The sequence below is a fragment of the Mesoplodon mirus genome (assembly GCF_964341445.2).
Source record: "Mesoplodon mirus genome assembly, chromosome: 1".
In the NCBI taxonomy this organism is placed as follows: domain Eukaryota; kingdom Metazoa; phylum Chordata; class Mammalia; order Artiodactyla; family Ziphiidae; genus Mesoplodon; species Mesoplodon mirus.
In genome coordinates this window covers 2,919,880-2,936,957 of record NC_138976.1, presented here as the reverse complement: position 1 = coordinate 2,936,957, position 17,078 = coordinate 2,919,880, and the positions used below count along the sequence as shown (strand labels likewise).

General features: G+C 63.8%; 1 protein-coding gene across 2 annotated transcripts in view; it reads right to left on the bottom strand.

Annotated features, from left to right (window-relative positions):
• Nucleotides 1-229: 229 nt before the first annotated feature.
• Nucleotides 230-17,078, bottom strand: part of RXRA (retinoid X receptor alpha) — a 99,108-nt gene continuing 82,259 nt past the window's right edge. For both annotated transcript variants that reach the window (XM_082624068.1, XM_082624069.1), the window contains exons 5-10: nt 14,360-14,529; nt 10,962-11,091; nt 9,301-9,433; nt 7,672-7,763; nt 5,818-5,923; nt 230-4,202 (exon numbers count right to left, since the gene is read on the bottom strand). In XM_082624068.1, coding sequence (XP_082480194.1) covers nt 4,055-4,202; nt 5,818-5,923; nt 7,672-7,763; nt 9,301-9,433; nt 10,962-11,091; nt 14,360-14,529 — 779 coding nt within the window. In that variant the 3' untranslated portion in view covers nt 230-4,054. The remainder of the gene's footprint in view (nt 4,203-5,817; nt 5,924-7,671; nt 7,764-9,300; nt 9,434-10,961; nt 11,092-14,359; nt 14,530-17,078) is intronic.

Genomic DNA, 17,078 nt, shown 5'->3' with positions numbered 1-17,078 from the left:
CTCTGTGATCTGAGAAGACCCAGGAGGAGAAAGGGCCCGGGTGGGGCCCAGGGCGCAGTCTCACCATCCTGGACAGGCCAACACCGCCGTCCGGGGTGCAGCTGGGGCACCTGGTGTGGACCCAGCCCAGGTCAGGGCGAGGCCGGCAGGCCCTCCCCATCCAGGGCGGCCGGAAGCCCCCGGCGTGGCTGACTTCCAGACCAACAGGAAAATCCCACCAGCACAAAGGCAAACTGAATGGGGATGTATTTTTAAACACTCATGTTTTGTTTGTTTCTCCTCTCACGTTTGGCTTTGAGTTTCTCTTTTCCACAATTCTAACACCATTGTTCGTGAATCCCCGGCACCTGCGGCCGCGAAGTTTTCGAGAACAATCACGTGGGGAAGTAAATTTCACAGTCACAGAGTCTCGGGAAGGCCAGCTGGCAACAGGGACAGAACAGAGCAAGGCTTAAAAATTACTCGAAAGGGGAAGAAAACCGTTGAAAGTTTCAGGCCCACCTTCCTGCCCCAGAAAGAAAACATCTACGTGCGGCGGTTTCGTCTGAAGCCCGTGCCCCGTCCCGAGAGCTCCCTCCTCCGCTCCACCCTGCGTGCCAACGTTGACTCAGAAAGCTTTCACCTCAGTCTCTAGAAGCAGAAACAAAACAAGTGCCCCCTCCCCGCCACATCCTCCAAGTATACATGAGGGATAAAATTACATTTGTACAAAAATAGATTTTTTTTTCTACCTTTCCCGATGCTTTAAACATCTCTTTTCTCTGTATTTGTCATCCCCTCTAAGTGTGAGCTACGCATCCCGGCTAAGGCATCCTAAGGACTGGGAACAGCTAAACCTGTTTGCTCCAAAGCATCTTAAAATAGATGCATCTCCTTGCCACGAGATATTCATTCGAACCCGGATTTCAACAAAAGAGGGGTCCTTACGTACTTGCTTACATGAAGCAAATCTGTAGGAAAACGGTGGTGGTGGGGGGAAGTCTTGATTAAAAATAAACAGAAAATGCTGGTAACTGGTACGTGTGTGTGGATGGCGAGCAGGTCTGTGCACACAGGGTCTCTGTACAGCATGTACATTGTACACCACACACCTGCGTGCGTGGGCAGGGACCGAATTCCGTGATGGGGACAACATCAGCTGATTACCCACTGGCTGCACGTTCCGGCCGGGCCCCCCCAGGGGCCCCCACGGAGGAGGAAGCTCGGCACGGTCTCCAGCACTGGCCACCGGCCTGCCAGCCCGAATCCTTCCGGAACACCGAGAGTGTGGCGCCGTTTTCCCCCCCAGGGGACGAGAGGGCCAGGGGCTGACCCGGGAGCCATCTGGGCAGACGTCCCCGGGCAGGCCAGCTTCCAAGGAGACGCCTGACGGGGGACGAGCGGAGTCTGGTTTTGCCAACACCTTCCAAACCCGGGGCGTGGTCGTCTTCACTCCTCGGCCTAGGGAGGCCCATCTGATGTCCAAGCAGGGAGGGGACATGCCGGAAGCGTCCAGCAGGCGGGGACGGGCACAGGATGGCTAATGAGCTGATGTTAGTGCTCTCTTTAGAAAATTAAAGATTGTCCCACCAAAATAATAATAATAATAATAATAATAATTACAAAAAATCACCTTAGTTGAACCAGATTGGTACTACTACTGAAGGTCTGGTTAAATAAAAATCCTACCTCTCTACTGAGTAACGTGCCGTTTCCCCACCATCATCTTTCAGACAAACAGCACTGCATGAAAACGTCGATGACAGCGGACCGAGGAGAGGACGAAAGGGCAGCCCCAAGAGCCCAAGATGCTGCCGTGCCAGCGGGGCCACGGAAGGCTGAGCGGCGAGGGGCCAGGGAGTTTCTGGCTTTGGGAGGGGGTGGCCTGGGGACCTCAGTGCTTTACGGGCAGCCAGCCCACGAGGCCGACCCCCCAGCAAAGCGCCCCATCCTGGGTTTTCCCCACTGGAGCCACCACGTTCCCGAGGGGTCCAGGGGAGCGGGAGGGGGCTGGGCGTGGACAGGGTGCATCTGGCTGCAGAAGGCACCAGGGTGGTGGGCCGGGGGGTGGTCTACGTTCCCAGGGGGAGGGGGTCCCAGAGGGAGGCCCCTGAGGGTGCCGGCGTCCTCCTGCCTGACACAAGCATGCCCCCAAAGGCTGCCAAGACTTGCAGGGAGAGTCTGGGAAGAGGGACAACTGGGCAGGCGTGGGCTCGCCCTGTCTCTGCCTCAGACGGTGGACGGGGCTGGGGGTGTCTGTGTGGCGGGGGATGCCTCGCCTGGACCACCACATTAAGGGTGGGGTGGGGTGCCCAAGAAAGGACGTGTTTGTGGAAGCTTCCACACCCTGGGCCCAGGTGCCTCACGCTTAGCTCGGGCCAGACTCTGGAGGGCCAAGAATGGACCCCCTCCTCCCTAGAGGCCTGGAGGCCGGCACCTCCCCTTCCAGCCCCAGGGGCACCCTTGCAGCACCCGGGGGAACAGACTTGGGGGGAGGGCATCCACAGCCCCCATGCCCACCCCCGCTCTGGGGCCTCTCTGGTGGGGAGCGGCGGGAAGAAGACAGGCATCGCAGAGCGCCCCCCTCGTGGGCTGAGAAGACAGGACTCTCCTCCCCAACCCCTACCCCCGGCCCCCCAGCCCCCCAGCCCCCCAGCCCCCCGGCCCGGCTCAGGCCCCTGCTGACTGACAAATGCTGGGTTTGTGAAGTACGAGGCATGAAAATGGAAAGTCCTCAGACCAAAGGGAGGGCATTACAGTGCAAAAGAGGCCAGTTCAACCTGAGAGACCCCGCCCCCCGCCCCTGCCCCAGGGGCAGAGGGCCTGCCTGCCTGGGTTGGGTGAAAGGTTCAGGGGCGGGTGCAGGGCTGGGTGGGGTGCCCTCCACCAGAGCAGGTGTTGATGGAGCTCCCACAAAGGGCTCCATCAGCCGGCCAAGACGACAGCCGGGCTGGCTGCCCCCGAGGGGCATCCAGCCCCGGCCCCAAGGGTGCTGGCACTCAACGGTTCCTGACCCCAAGAGTCCTCTGGACAGAACAGCCAGCGAAGGGGCCTCTCTACCCAGAGCGCTCCAGAATGGCCCCCTCCCCCGAGCCATGTGCCCTCAAGTCCCTCCTTCAACGTGCACAGCTGCCCGAGGACCCTCTGGGGAAAGTGACCCTCCTCTCCTCCCGTCCCTGTGGGCCTCCTTGGTGGTGACCTCTGCCCTTGAGAGGTCAGCAGAGTCCAGGTCGGCATGGCCCCCCAGTGCTTCCAGGAGGGACAGAGACCAGGCTAGCCCTCCAGGACTGGGGACTGGGGTCAGCCTTGGCCCTGGGCACAGACTGGAAGATTTGGGGGGGGGGTGTTGGTTACCCAGGGCTGGACAAGACCACGTGGGACAAGAAGCTGAAACCAGGACGATGCCAAGAGAGAAATGAGGTGGGGTGGGGTGGGCAGGTGACTCCAGTCCCTGCAGCCTTGAGGTGGCCCCCAAACCCTGCACAGAGGTCAGCTTCTGTTCTGACTGGCTCGGGGACGAAGTTGAAAGTCATCTTTGGAAACAGGGGTTGCTCACCCTTCATTCTGAGGGGAGACAAGGCTGCTTGCCCCAGAGCCCCTCCCGTCCTCCCAGGGGGCAGGTGGGGTCTTTTGCAATGAAATGCCAAACCCCCCGTCCCCTCCTCCCGACTGTGGGTGAGGCCGGGCTGGCAGGCTGCCAGCACACACAGGAGGCAGAGGGATCCCTGCAAACAGAGGACCTCGCGACAACAAAACTGACGGAACAAAGCCACCCTCTGACCGCTGTAGCTCCGGGGGCGGGGGCCTGAGACCCCGTGAGCCGCCCGGGCTCCCCGGGGCTCACACCAGTTCCTGCCACTCCGGCTGCCACCCCAGCATGGCCACTGCCCGGTCCAGTCGAGTAGTACTGAAAATAACTGAGGATGGCAGCACATCTCAGGCTTAGCAGTGACAGGCCACGCCCCCAAGTCCAAACAGCCGGGCAGAGGAGGGGCGGGACGGGCGCGGCTGAGAAGAGCAGCTGGCAGCCGGGCGGGGCGGCGGGACCAGCGGGTGTGAAGGACGGGCCTCGGGCCTACGTCATTTGGTGCGGGGCTTCCAGCATCTCCATGAGGAAGGTATCGATGGGCGTGTCCCCGATGAGTTTGAAGAAGAAGAGGTGTTCCAGGCACTTGAGGCCGATGGAGCGCAGGGCCGGCAGGCGAAGCAGCAGCTTGGCAAACCTGCGGGACAGGAGCCGCGTGAGGGGCGGGCGGGCCCTCCCACCCTGCGTCCTGGCGCCCGGCGGCCCCCTGGGGAAGGGACCAGGCTCACAGCCCCATCCCCCTGAGGCTGCCACGGCAGGAGACCCCCAGGGTGGAGATCCAGGATGAAGGTCCAGTGGCGAGACAGTGGCCGGGCTGGGGCAGGCTGAACAGGGCTTCGTGGGGAAGCTACAACATGTGAGCGTTCTCCAGTGCAAGAGGGAGCCACAGTAGGATTTTAAGCAGAAAGAAGGGCTGGGAGAAGAGACCTGAGTACCAGCAATGCCTCTGGCTGCAGAGGCGCCAAAGGTGAAGCTGCTCCTGAGCTGGGAGCAGGGCTGAGCGCCAACAAGCCCTTCTCAGCAAGGACCAGCCTCCAGGGGGCCCCATGCCAGCGCCCACCTTCCCCAGAAAGAGCTCGGCCAGAGGCACCTGATGCCCAGACAGGGTGGGTGGGAGGGAAGGAGGCTCCTCAGGCCGTGCCCACCCCCTGGGGAGTTTCTGGAGAGGACGCTGGGTGGAGGAGGAACAGGGGAAGACTTTGGGAGCCTCTTGGAAAAGGGACGCCAGGCTTCGTGGCCCCGCTGCCAAGGACAGTTGCCGTGGGGGGCGGGGGGGACGGGGCCACATGCCCCTCCAGGGACATCCACATCTGCCCCCCATGCCGTCCCCATCCCACGTGCTGCCTGGTCTCTCCACATGCCCCTCCAGGGGCCCCAGGGCCTCATTAATTATTAACAGTGTCTGTATTTCAGGGGGAAAAGCCCCGTGCTTGGCTGCAACACTACCCGTGTTTTAAAGGCAGAAATGCAGCTTAGAGGCTGGAACAGGGCCAGAGAACGAGCTGTTTTCTGCTGAGCTGGCGAGATGGGCTAGAGCGGGAAGCCAGGAAAAACAGGCGGGGCTGCCACCCCTCCTCTCCTCCTCCTCCTCCTCCGGGAAGTTTCACTCTAAACCAAACCAGATGAGGCTGAGCAAGACAGTTAACCCTGTGTGGCCCGTGTGTGCCAGTCGGCGGGGTGGCCAGCGGGAGAGAGAGCGGGTGGAATCAGGACAACGGATCTGGAATGCCGTGAAGCCACTGACGCTTCCCCTTCTCCTGGACACCCACGGCGCGCCCGGCACTGTGGACCCAGAAAGGAGACAATTCCAGCCCTTCCGGGGCCCACAGTCGGCCAGGAGAGACGGGCAGGTCTGCAGACCATGGCCGTCTACTCTGCATATGCTTATAAACCACCTACTATGTGCCGGCGTCCTTCCCTGCTAGGGGTGAGCACGCCAGGCCCCTGCCTCTAGCGGTTCCCTTTGGCAGGCGGAGGAAAGCACTGACTTTGTTTACGTGCTTTACGGCGACAAGCACCTACTGTGTGCCCGCACTGGGCCCATCTTTTTGGTGGGGCTACAAGAAAGCGTGAGAGCGTGCCCGCTGAGGCCGGGAGAGCACCTCAATCCCCCGCTGCCCTGGATGAAGGCAGGGTGTCGCCTTCTAATTCACAAGAGTGTCTGGAGGGGTGGTGGCGGGGTCCTGCCCCGGTCAGGGCATCTGCAAAGAGACCCCGAGGTCCGTCCAGGCAGAGGCTGGGTCGAGGCTCACCTTCCTGGCTGCTCGGGGTACTTGTGTTTGCAGTATGCCTCCAGGGACGCGTAGACCTTCTCGCGAAGCGCCTCCACCTCGGCCGGGTTTGAGAGCCCCTTGGAGTCTGTGAGGGAGCAGGGGCCGCAGGTAAGAGCCCTGCCCAGGGAACCTGCCCCAGGGACTCAGAGCCCCCACTCAGACGAGGCTGCCCTGCGCTCGAGCCCTGGCCCTGCTGCTTGCTTGCTGGCCACTTGACCTTGGGCCAGTCCCCTGACCTCCTGCCATTCAGCTGCCCCATCTGTAAAGTGGGATGGGCCTGCCCCCGGGCGGCTCCTGGTTACCATGGCAACCGGGTTGACTCCAGAGGCGTCTGCTGCATTGGGTCTCAGCCCCTTCGAGCCAGATGAAGGCTCCAAACCCTCTTCTACCTGAAACAGCCAGACCCATGCTATGGGGGGCCCTGAAGCCATCCTGAGCCCTGGGACCCTGGCGGCAGGAGACCAGTCTGGAAGGCTCTGCCTGTGGATGGAGATACCCGGGACCAGGGTCGCCAAAACCCCCAGGGCCCAGGGGTGAGGCTGAGAAGCACGGGCCGCCCTGGCTCATCTTGGTGAGCTGTCACAGGCCTCTCTGAGGCACCAAGAGCTCCCGGGCCGGGCAAAGCTTTGCTAAGAACCCCCATGTGCTTCTTCATCTGCTGAGGTTACCCAGCAAGCTGACACTGGACGAGCCTCTCTCTCTGTCTCCCCACTGCCCCCGAACAGCAGCCACCACTGGGCATCTGGATTTGGGCTCACACAGCCCTGAGTCTGGCCCCAGCCAGGCGTGGTCCGTCCTAGTGGCTCAGAGGGCAGAGGCTAGAGCCTCCCTGCTGCTGGCCTGAAGCTGACGCAGCCTCTGGGGGCTCAGCCATGGAACAGGACTGCTGTCGGTTGGCCTGTGAGTCCCAGACCAGGGGGTCCCACACTGGCCCTGTCCTGGCTGTCTGATGTCCTAGTAGGAGCACTGTGGCCCAGTGTGAATGCCATGGTGGCCTGGGGTCCTGGGCACCTTGGGAACATGCCGGGCTCCTCTGCAACTGGGCTCCCCCAGGCCCTGGGGCTTTGCCAGCTCTGGACATCTCCCTTCTGTCCCCAGCAACCCACACTTGGGCCCCAACAGGTGAACAAACGCCAGGAGCCACAAGCCATGCACGACTTCAACGGGGATCCCGCCAGGCAGGGCCGAGACACGTGCTCAGCCTCCCATGCTGGCAGGGTCACGGGCTCCAGCACAGAGCTGGGGAACACACGTCCCTGGCAACGGGCTGTCCCCCATGAGCAGACTCCATCTCCACCCCACCCCAGCCCTCAGCACTGGAGCTGATGGAGGGCAAGGAGTCAGGGCCCGTGACCCCCAGGGCCGTCCCATCCTCCCGCCGCCCAGTCAGCTCCCTGCACCTCCCCCTAGAAGCCCTCAGCAGCCCCAAACCTGCCCCCGGTGTCCCCGTCCACCCCCAGAACATCCGGGCTCCAGAACTTCGGCAGCAGAAGCGCGCAAAGAGGCCGTCTCCTCTGGAGCCCGGGATGCCGGTGCGGGTGGGGCCTCACTTTGGACACAGTGCCCAAAGGCCCGGCCGGAGCCCTCACCAAACCACAGAGGATGAGCTCAGCTGCGCAAGCCTCGTCCGACCTTCACAAGGGCCTCGGGAAGAAGGTGGCATGGCTGTGCCCTCATCGTAAGAGAGACACCGAGGCTCGGAGAAGGGTCAGGTCGCCGACGCTGCAGCGCCAGTGAGCAGCGGGGCTGGGATGAGAGCCCGGGGACTCTAGTCCCCCCTGGGGGGCTGATACCCAGGCCTGGACAGCAGGTAAAGCGGCGGGAAGGCAGTACCGGGGTTGAAGAGGACGATGGCGCGCAGGCAGCCCAGCTCCGTCTTGTCCATCTGCATGTCCCGCATCTTGGACACCAGTTCCGTCAGCACCCTGCGGGGGAAACCGGCACATGCCCACGTCCAAGTCAGACCGGGCCTCTCACAGGGCCCGCCAGAAAAACCCAAAGGGCTCGGGAAGCCCGGTGTGGGCCTGGAGGGCAGCTGAGAAGAGCCAGGAGACTGGGGGAGCTGCCCAGACAGGGCGGGACAATCCCCACACCCAGCCTGTCCCATCCCGCCCCGGGGGCTCCACGCCTCTTCCTCAAGAAGGTCTGCGAATGGGATTTTATCCTGGGGGGCCAGAGACGAAAGAGGAACCTCGTGACAGCCGGGGCAAAGCCCACTGCCACACGCCCCCACGGGGCCTGAGGCCGAGGCCTGAGCGCCGCATTCCTGCCGCTCCCTGGAGTCCGCCCGCGGGAAGGCATTTCCCCAGCTCCTGGCTTCCTGGCTCCTTCCCTGCAGCCGGAGCAGGCTCCGTTCCACTTCCTGTCACCGGCCACTTATTACATTCCCATCACCGTCACCTCTAGCAGCTGGAACCACAGAACTGTCAGCTGGGTGCGTGACTGGGGCTGCACTTCTAAACATCCCCCCCGAGGGACGTGCTCTCCAAAGAAGCCGTCTGCGGGCAATAAATCTGCACTCCACAGCCCCTTTTGGTGGCACTTCTGTACACGAGCTTGTTAAAGGTCCTGAAACATCCCGTGGCAAAGACACAGCCCTACACTGTCTAAACCAGTGCTTGCCCACAGTACGTGGTGCCCCTCTGTTCTACCTGAGCTGTCCCACGGGGCAGCACGGCTCCCACATTTATCCCCGGGGGGCTACAGTAGGGGCTTCTGCTGCTCCCCTCTGACTTCAAGGCTCCTGTACTCGGGGGCTCGCCTGGGACCCCTCCCACCACCATCCCCACCCCCCCAACCCCTGCCACCCGCTCCTTCCCACTCGCCACTCCTGTGCCTCGCCCCCCACCCGAGGGACCCTGGGACGCCCCTCCCCAGCCCTTCCCACTCCGGCTGGCTGAGCTGACACCCAGGTCCCCAGGTCCTCCGGGCTCTTAGGCAAGGCCCAGAGACAGGAATGAGCAGCTCCTGTCCGCCCCGCCTGATGCAGCACAGGTGGGCCATGATTCTGGAGGCACTTGAATGGAGCCCCCTGCCCACCGCCCAGCACTGGCCCCTGGCTGCGTGCCGAGAAGGGGCCGAGGGGCAGAGAGCGGTGTCTCCACGCCAGAAGCGGCGCTGAGATGCAGCCGGGCACCCGGGGACAGGGTGCGCGCGGGCTCACAGGCGCTGAGATGCTTTAGTCTCGGCTCGGAAGAGTCTCCGCCACATCCGACATAACCGTGGAAGAGTATCTACGGCACAATCTACCTTTTGCATTAAACATAGGGCAGCTTCTCTTCCCATGGGCAGGACTTTAAAACGTATTTGGAGAAAAGTAAACCAAAAACGTCGGCTGCGGCTGTCGGGTACGCCCAGAGGGATTTTAATCTTAGTCCTTGCCCTTCTCTGTATCCCCGCAAGTGTAACCTTCGTGAACAGGACAAAGGCCAAGCGGGTCACGGCCGTGGGCTGGGCCCCCACCTGTCAAAGATGGCGCCCACCCCCGCGCTGTGGGCGCTGTTGCGATGGACGTGCAGCCCGGTGGCCAGGAGGATGCCGTCCTTCACGGCTATGGAGCGGTGGGAGAAGGAAGCGATGAGCAGCTCGTTCCAGCCTGCGGCGGGGAGAGCACACGGTCACTGTCGGCCCCAGACCCCGGCTGCCCTGCCCCCGGCCCCGCCGGGCCCCCCAGAGGCGGCGCTCAGCCTCCCAAGCCACGGTTCCCCAAGTGGGCTCCAGGAAACCCCGAGCCCATGACCGTGCCACAGAAAGCAAGTTCCCAAGCACGGACGTTTGGGAAATGCCTCCAGAGTGCGTGCCGTAAAGGCCCTGAGAAGTCCTGCACAGAGCATGTCCTGTAGCGTAGTTTAACCCAGGCTCCCAAACGAGGGTGCCAGGGGAGTCTCTCTCTGCAAGTGCCAGACACGTGTGCCACGGAGCACAAGGGAGCTCCCAGGACCCTCTCCAGGCGGCCCTGGAGCAGCTGCCGCCAGTCTGGCCCCCACGGCAAGCTCCCAGAGACTGACATTTTGTGGATGGCACAGAACAGTGAATTACTGAGCTGAAACAAGGTGTGTTTAGAGCCAAAGGCCAGCTCGCCGCTCTCTCTACACGAGGCCCTGGCGCACACAGAGCAGGTGCAAGGGCTACAAAGAGGGATGGACACGATGCTGTGAGCAAGTGTTTCGATGACCCTATAAACTGAACAGCATGAATCATCCCACAAGACTGTCACTAGTGACCGTCACGGCCACCACTCCCGAGTGCCCTGAAGGTTCTGGGCTGGTGGCTGCCAGTATCACAAGGATCATCCCATCTAATCCTGATTCAACCCTACAAAGCAAGTATTGGCCCCATTTTATACAGAGGAAAAACTGAGGCCCAGGGAGAGGAAGGGGCTGCCTGGTCAGTGTGAATCAGAATCCTCTCCAACCCCTGGTCCCAGACTTTCCCAACCCTGCAGGTCTGACGGCTCTGGGTGTTGGGTTTTGTGTCCCAGAGTGAAAACTCTTCTAGGCACGGGCTCTCCCCGCCCCCAGCTTCAGTGCGAAGGGACACCCCCCTGGCCAAACACCAGGGCCAAGGACCAGAGCGCTGCGAGGGGCAGGACCAGCCCCCCAGCGCCTGCCCTACCCTGCCACTCTGCGAACACTCTGCGTCTCTCCCTCTCATCCACCCCCCACCCGCCCCCCGGGGTCCCAGGATCTCCCTCACAACCCGTTCGGCCGTGGGGTGTGTGCTGAGCACGGAGCGAGCTGTTTTTGCACCTGCTTCGTGCATCTCAAGCCCAGCCTGGGAAAGGGGCTGCGGCCTCAGTGGAGGAAGAAGGCAGAACACACAGACCCCCAAGGGCAGCCCCTGCGAGACCTGCTCGCCCCTCCCTCTCCACAGGGGTCCCCCAGACGGCCCTGCACCCCTCTGAAGGCCACTAGGAGAGACCCCAGACTGAAGCCCTCCTCATGAGGGAGGGGAGGAAAACCCAGGCTGGGGTGGGCAGTGCTGAAGCAGAAGCCCCGGCCCGTGCCCCTTCCCCCGCGGCCTTGCACAGCAGGAGGAAGGCCGCGTCCCCCCCGCGGGGCTCCAAAGCCCCCGCCCCTCTCCTGTCCATGCCTGCCCAGCCCCCGCCAGGCCCCGCCACTCACCTGCCCGCAGCAGGATGACCTGGTCGTCCAGGGGCAGCTCGGAGAAGTGCGGGATCCGCTTGGCCCACTCCACCAGGGTGAAGAGCTGCTTGTCGGCCGCTTGGCAGATGTTGGTGACAGGGTCATTGGGCTGGGGGAAGGGACACCGCGGTGAGCACCGAGCAGGGAACGCGGCCCCAGACCGGGCCCCGCCACACGCCTTACCCGGCGGTGGCGGCTGTATAACGCCCCCAGTGACACCCGCGTCCTATACCCCAGAACCTGCTAATGTGCCACCTTACCCGACAAAGGGAATTCTGCAGACGCGGCCAAGTTAAGGGTTTTGAGATGGGAGATTACCCTGGAAGAAGTGGGTGGGCCCAGTGCCATCACGAGGGTCCCTACTGGAGGGGGGAGGAGGTCAGAGCGGAGAGAAGGCGTGAGGACGGAGGCCGAGGTCGAGGAGGGAAGATGCTGCCGGCCCCGAAGCCGGAGGAAGGGCCGGGAGCTGAGGAACGCGGGCAACTCCAGAGCAGGGACAGGCCGGGCAGCAGCTTCTCCCCGAGAAGGGCCAGCCCTGCCGATGCCCTGACTTGGCCCAGAGACACTGAGCTCAGACTTCTGACCTCAAGATGCGTAAGATACTAAAATCTGTGCTGTCTTAGGCACTTGGTTTGTGGTCACTTGTCCCAGCAGCCACAGGAAGGTCACCGTGCTACAGCCCACTCAGTCCCCACCGCAGCCCCGGGGGGTTGGGGCCAGGTGACCGCGTGTCACAGACCAGACTCGGGGGTGGGTGCCAGCCCCTCCGGTGTTGCTCCTTCCTACCAGACTTGGAGGTGGCACACAGAGAGGGTGCATCAGAGGCCCCTCCAGAAAGTTCTAGCCAGAAGGGGAAGCCCCGGTCATTCTCAGAGATGAGGAAACCTGGGCGGCCTCAGTGGCACCCTGCTGCTTCCGGCTCCAGCCTGTGGGGCTCGGGTAGAGAACCCTCTGGGCCCAGGGAGGGGGGGGACCGAGGCCCGTGCACGGGATGTGGAAACCCCTCATTCCAGAAACCATGACGGCCAGGCAGCCACATGGGGGAGGCCCCCACGGAAGAGCTTCCCCTGACAGAAACCATCCGCCCTCCAGTGACGCAGCCTAAACAACCCGGCCCCGTGAAGGGCCTGCTGAGGGCTCTCGTGGGAGGCCTGGTGACAAACTGGCACCAAGGCCACCAGGGTGGACAGAGCCAGGCGTGCAGAAAGGGGACCTGGGACCCCGGGAGAGGCGGCAGCCGGGGAGCGTGGCCAGTTGGTCTGCGGACCTCAGGGGGAAGGGGCAGGCAGGCACCAGCTGCTGGACGCCCCCGTTGTCACCCGTGGGGGCCAGCCCCCCGCCTCCACCCGCTCTGCAACAAACCTCCCAGGAGCGTCAACCAGGAGTCCACACACTCGCTGGGCCCCGGACAACTCGCTGGGCCCCGGACACCACGTGCCCAAGACACCCTGCAGGCATCGCCCACCCCATCCTGTCTGATGGACAGCGGCAGCCTAGCCCGCACGGGGTCCCGGCTCACACGAGCGAAACACCCTGCAGCTAGCGTGCCAGAGGCCAGGGCCGGGTTCTCGCCGGAGCCACTGCGGCCAGGCTCCACTCCCCGGGGACCATGCTCCTTGCCCTTCCATGCCACAGGGCAGCCCCTTGAGGTGAGAGCACAAGCCTGATGGTGGGGGGCGTGGGGGAGCCATGCAGGGGGAAGCGGGGGGCATGGGGAAGACCCGAGGAGAGCCCCAGGGGTCGGGCCTTCTCCCTGGCCACTGGCCAACGGCCCCCTCCGAGCCCTCAAGGGGCCCAAAGCAGGCCCGGGGCACAGGCTGTCACCCTGAGCCACTCCCTGGCAGGCCGGGGTCTTGTAGGTGAGCACAAAGTCACGCCTAGAGCTGGGGGCGAAGTCTGCCTGCACAGTAGGTGCAGGACTAGGCCTGGGGGGCTCCCCTGGGGGAGGGGGCTCCAGCTCTGCCCTGCTCCGTCCCGCAGGGTGGTCTCTAGCAAGTACCTAACTTCTCCGAGCCTGGATTCCCACTCAGAGACAAAACAGGCCTCATTCAACAGCAGTTTCTGGAGTTCCAGCCCATGCCTGAGAGGGCGGGACCTTCCCTGTCCTAGGAGGTGACAGCGGGATCCCCAGGCAGAGGTCCGAGGCGCCCCAGGCCAGAGAGGTGCCGCTGGTGTCGAGAGAAGGGGCCTAATGAGCCGTCCCCAGAAGGGGACCCGGGCCAGCCCAGCGCAAGCTGTAGCACGAGGGCAGACCCTCTGCCCCGCCGGCCCGCCTGCCTGTCCCCTAGACCCCCCTCCGCCTGCTCTGAATTCGTGGAGAGAGAAAATGGCAGATTTGTTTTCTTCCCAATAACGTCCTTACTTGACAAAATTAAAAGCTGGCAGGCCTGGGTTGATCCCCTGACTTCTCTTTCGGAGGGTTCCGACTCAGTCGTGAAGCCCTCGCAGCCGCCCCACCCTGCACTGGGACCGGAGAGGGGGTGTAGGGTCGGGCCGGACCACAGACCAGACGGACTGCTGAGCATCACAGCCGAGGGGAGTTCTTCTACGAGAGGCGGCACGTCCAGGAGAGGGCCCGCCTTCCCTGGCACACAGCCGAAGCGGGCGTCTCAGAGGGGCCATGGTCCTGGGGCACCACAGAGTGCGGGACGGCAGCAGGGCGGCCTGCGGCCCCCCACAGATGAGACGGGACCCTCACACTCGGAGATGGGGGTGGGGGCCGCGTGAGAGCACCTACGGGCAGGGCAGGGTACTGGGGAACAGCCTGACGGCAAGGATGGAGAATTAACCCACTGCACGCGCTGCGGCGTGGCCCCCACGTACTAGGGGCCGTGAAGAGACACGTCAGGAGCCCTGAACCCACAGAACAGGGGCACCGGGGGGGTCAAGAAGGAAAGGGGCTCTGCGAGGAAGTGACACCTCTCTGAGACTGAAGCCTGAGGAGGAGCAGAGGGAGCGGCACATGCAAAGGCCCTGGGGTTGGGGTAGGGAGCTGGGCAGGTGTGTCTGGTGCCGTCTGGGCCACTGTCAGCCAGGGACAGGACGGAGGGAGCCAGGCCTGGGTGACCTCAGGGCCTGCCTGGATGACCTCAGGGCAGGCCACAGGGCTGCGGTCCCACCCTGACCGCACACGGGAGACACAGATGAAGTCTGGACCTCACGCTGCCCGCAAACCTGGGGCAGACACAGAACCCCTGAAACCCGGCTGGACGATGGGCCAGAGACAACACGAAGCTTGAAGGTGACCATAAAGTCCTGGGCTTTGAGCCAAACAACCAAAACCTCACCCACCCGACTGGGGACATTACAGAGGGGGTCTCCCTCCCAGGAGCGCGCCCGGGGCCACGGTCCCCAGAGCAGGGCGGGTGTGCACTCACCGAGCTGGGGTTCAGCCCCACATTTGCCTCCACGTACGTCTCGGTCTTGGGTTCGACGGCCAGCTCGGCCTCCAGGATCTTCTCCACCGGCATGTCCTCGTTGGCGCTGCTCGTGGACTCCACCTCGTTCTCAGCCCGGTCCTTGCCGCGCTGCCGTTCCTCCTGCACAGCTGAGGCACGGGGAGGCTGCCAGTCAGCCCGCAGCTCCCGCGGCAGCCCCTCCGCCGCCAGGGCCCGAGCGGCGCGCCCACAAGCTGGCCGGGGCCGGGGAGAAGGATGCTGCTCAGAGCCGGCCAGACTACGGCCCCCTTCTCTGCCCCAAGCCTGGCCTCCTGGAGGCTGTGTGCTCTGAGGATAGAACACGCTGCCTCTCGTTAATTCATCCACCTACTGGTCACACCAGGACCCACCCAGGGCCAGGGCAGATGGGACCCAGCTCTCAGGAAACTGACAGTTCAACAGGGATCCCAACGTGCAGTGAGAAGGGCTTTGATGGGCTATGGACTGAGGCAAAGCCAGGAAGGCTTCCCGGAAAAAGTGACAATGAAATTGAAGGAACAGGAAAAATAGGGAGAGCACTTCAGGCAGGAGAGGTAGCGTGTGTCAAGGCCTAGAACCAGAGCAGAAATGCTGCTGATGAAAGGGCCTCTTACGTCAGCTAGAGAGCAGGACAAGGAATGCAACGGTGGGGGGCGTGGCCGAGAACAGGGTCCAATGTGCCCCAGGAAAAGGATGGGGTGAGATGCAGATCTCTGATGGTCCCTTTCTGCTGCGGGGAGGAGAGGGGCTGGGGGAGAGCGCAAGCTGGGTCAAACCCAGGCTTGAGACGGGACAGCCTGGGCCGGCCGGGTGGGTGCGGGGCTCCAGCACGAGGGTAGAGACTGAGCAGATGCTGCAGTCGGGGCAGCCTAGTTTCTGGGAACCCAGGGAGAGAAGCTGATGGGAGGAGGCGGAGACGGAACGGTTCATTCCAACACGTCCCCGCAGAGACCCACGTGGGAGGAAGGCCGAAGGGACCAGGCACCCCACGGCTGGGCATTCACAGACCCTCGACTTCGCAGCCCATGCAGCTCAAGCGGCCCTTTCCCAAGAGGGGCCGAGACCTCCCTGAGGTCACCCAGCAGGCCCAAGGCGACGCTGAACCAGAACCAGGCTGTGGACCCCACCCAGAGCCCCGCAAAGACCCAAGAAGGCTCCCGGGGGCTTCTGCAGCGCCCTCTGCTGACCCTCACAGCCCCCCTTCCTCTGCTGGGGACACCAGGGGCCCTGGACCCGGGGAAAGGAGGCCTGGGCGGGGTGGGAGAGGCTGCCCACACAGCACCAGCACGGGGGAGTCCCTGGGCGTACTGGGCCTGTGCCTCCCCAGGGACGCGCCAGATGCCACTAAGCGAGGGCCGCAGCACCGGGACGGGGCCCACCACCGCTGCCAGCCGCCCTCCCTTGGTCCTGCTCTGCTGAGCCAGAGCAGATGTCCAGACGTCCCCCGACACTCCCAGGGCGCCCACGGCCTCCTCAGGACCAGCTCCGCAGCCCCCACCCCACACAAGGCTTCCTGGGGTCCCTGGAGACCCCAAGGCAGAGCAGGAGCTTGTGCGAGGCGACTTCCCGAGGGCAGCAGTGAAACCTCTGTCACACACTCCCAGCCCCACAGAGGAGAAGGCCCTGCACGCAGCCCCCAGCATGGAGCCTTCCGGAAGCCGGGAGGGTGCGGCCCCCTCGGGGGACTTCCCACGTGCCATCACCCCTCTGGGCCTCAGTCGAGGCTTACCTTCCCCTGCAGGAAGTCTGGACCGGGCAAAACACAGTGCCCTGTTACCGCAGACGCCGCTGTCAGGGGACTGCCCCCCGCGTACCTCCAGACCCACCTGCCCTGCCCAGCGCCGGGGCCCGAGCTCGGGGCTGCCTCACCCCGGGCCCTCTCACCCTTGGCCTCAGGTGGGTCTTGCAAACGCAGGGGACCAGCAGGAGTGAGGAGGGGGTCCGTGGCTCTGGTGCCCGCCCTGCCCGGCCACGGTTCTCAGCGGCCACTTCCTCCTCAGGCCACAGCTCTAGGGGCTCTGCCGGCCCACCCCCACTCCGTCCTCCAAGACTGGGGGTGTGAGGGCTCCCCTCTCCTGCTCCCTGGGGGCCCCCTGGGCCCGTGCGATTCTTGGAACATCACCCACAGCTCTGCAACAGTCCGCATAGACCCCTGTCCAACACGCCGGCCCCGCCAACGATCGTTCAGACCCTCTCCGGGCCGCGGGGCTCCCTGAGGGCCGGCCCTGCATCCTTCCCGCATCCACAAATGACTATTTGCGGATGGCCCCTGCCAGGGGCTGCGCTCTCCAAGACGCAAACGCTGACTCGAGTGAGACATTTTCCATCCGTGTGGCGAGACTCGGGACCGGGGGCCGACCCACGCTTCAGATCCGCCAGCTGGGCCCCAGAGCCAGGCGGGAGGCCTCGCATCAGAGTTTTTGCAAGCCTGGTGCTTCTGGAAAGTCTGACAGCTGGTGGGGCTGGGTGGGGAGCTCAAGCTGGCTGGCCTGGCTCTGGCCTCTTCCGACACAGCGGATGCTGGGCTGGAGCAGGGCACTGCCTCGTGTCACCGTCTGCTACGGGGGACAGGGTCACAGACCAGAAGAGTGGACCCGGTGGGCGGCAGCCACACAGGCTGATCTGGACCAGCATCCGGAGTGATGGGGACCCAGAACCCTGGCAGGCCAGTGTCCCTGAG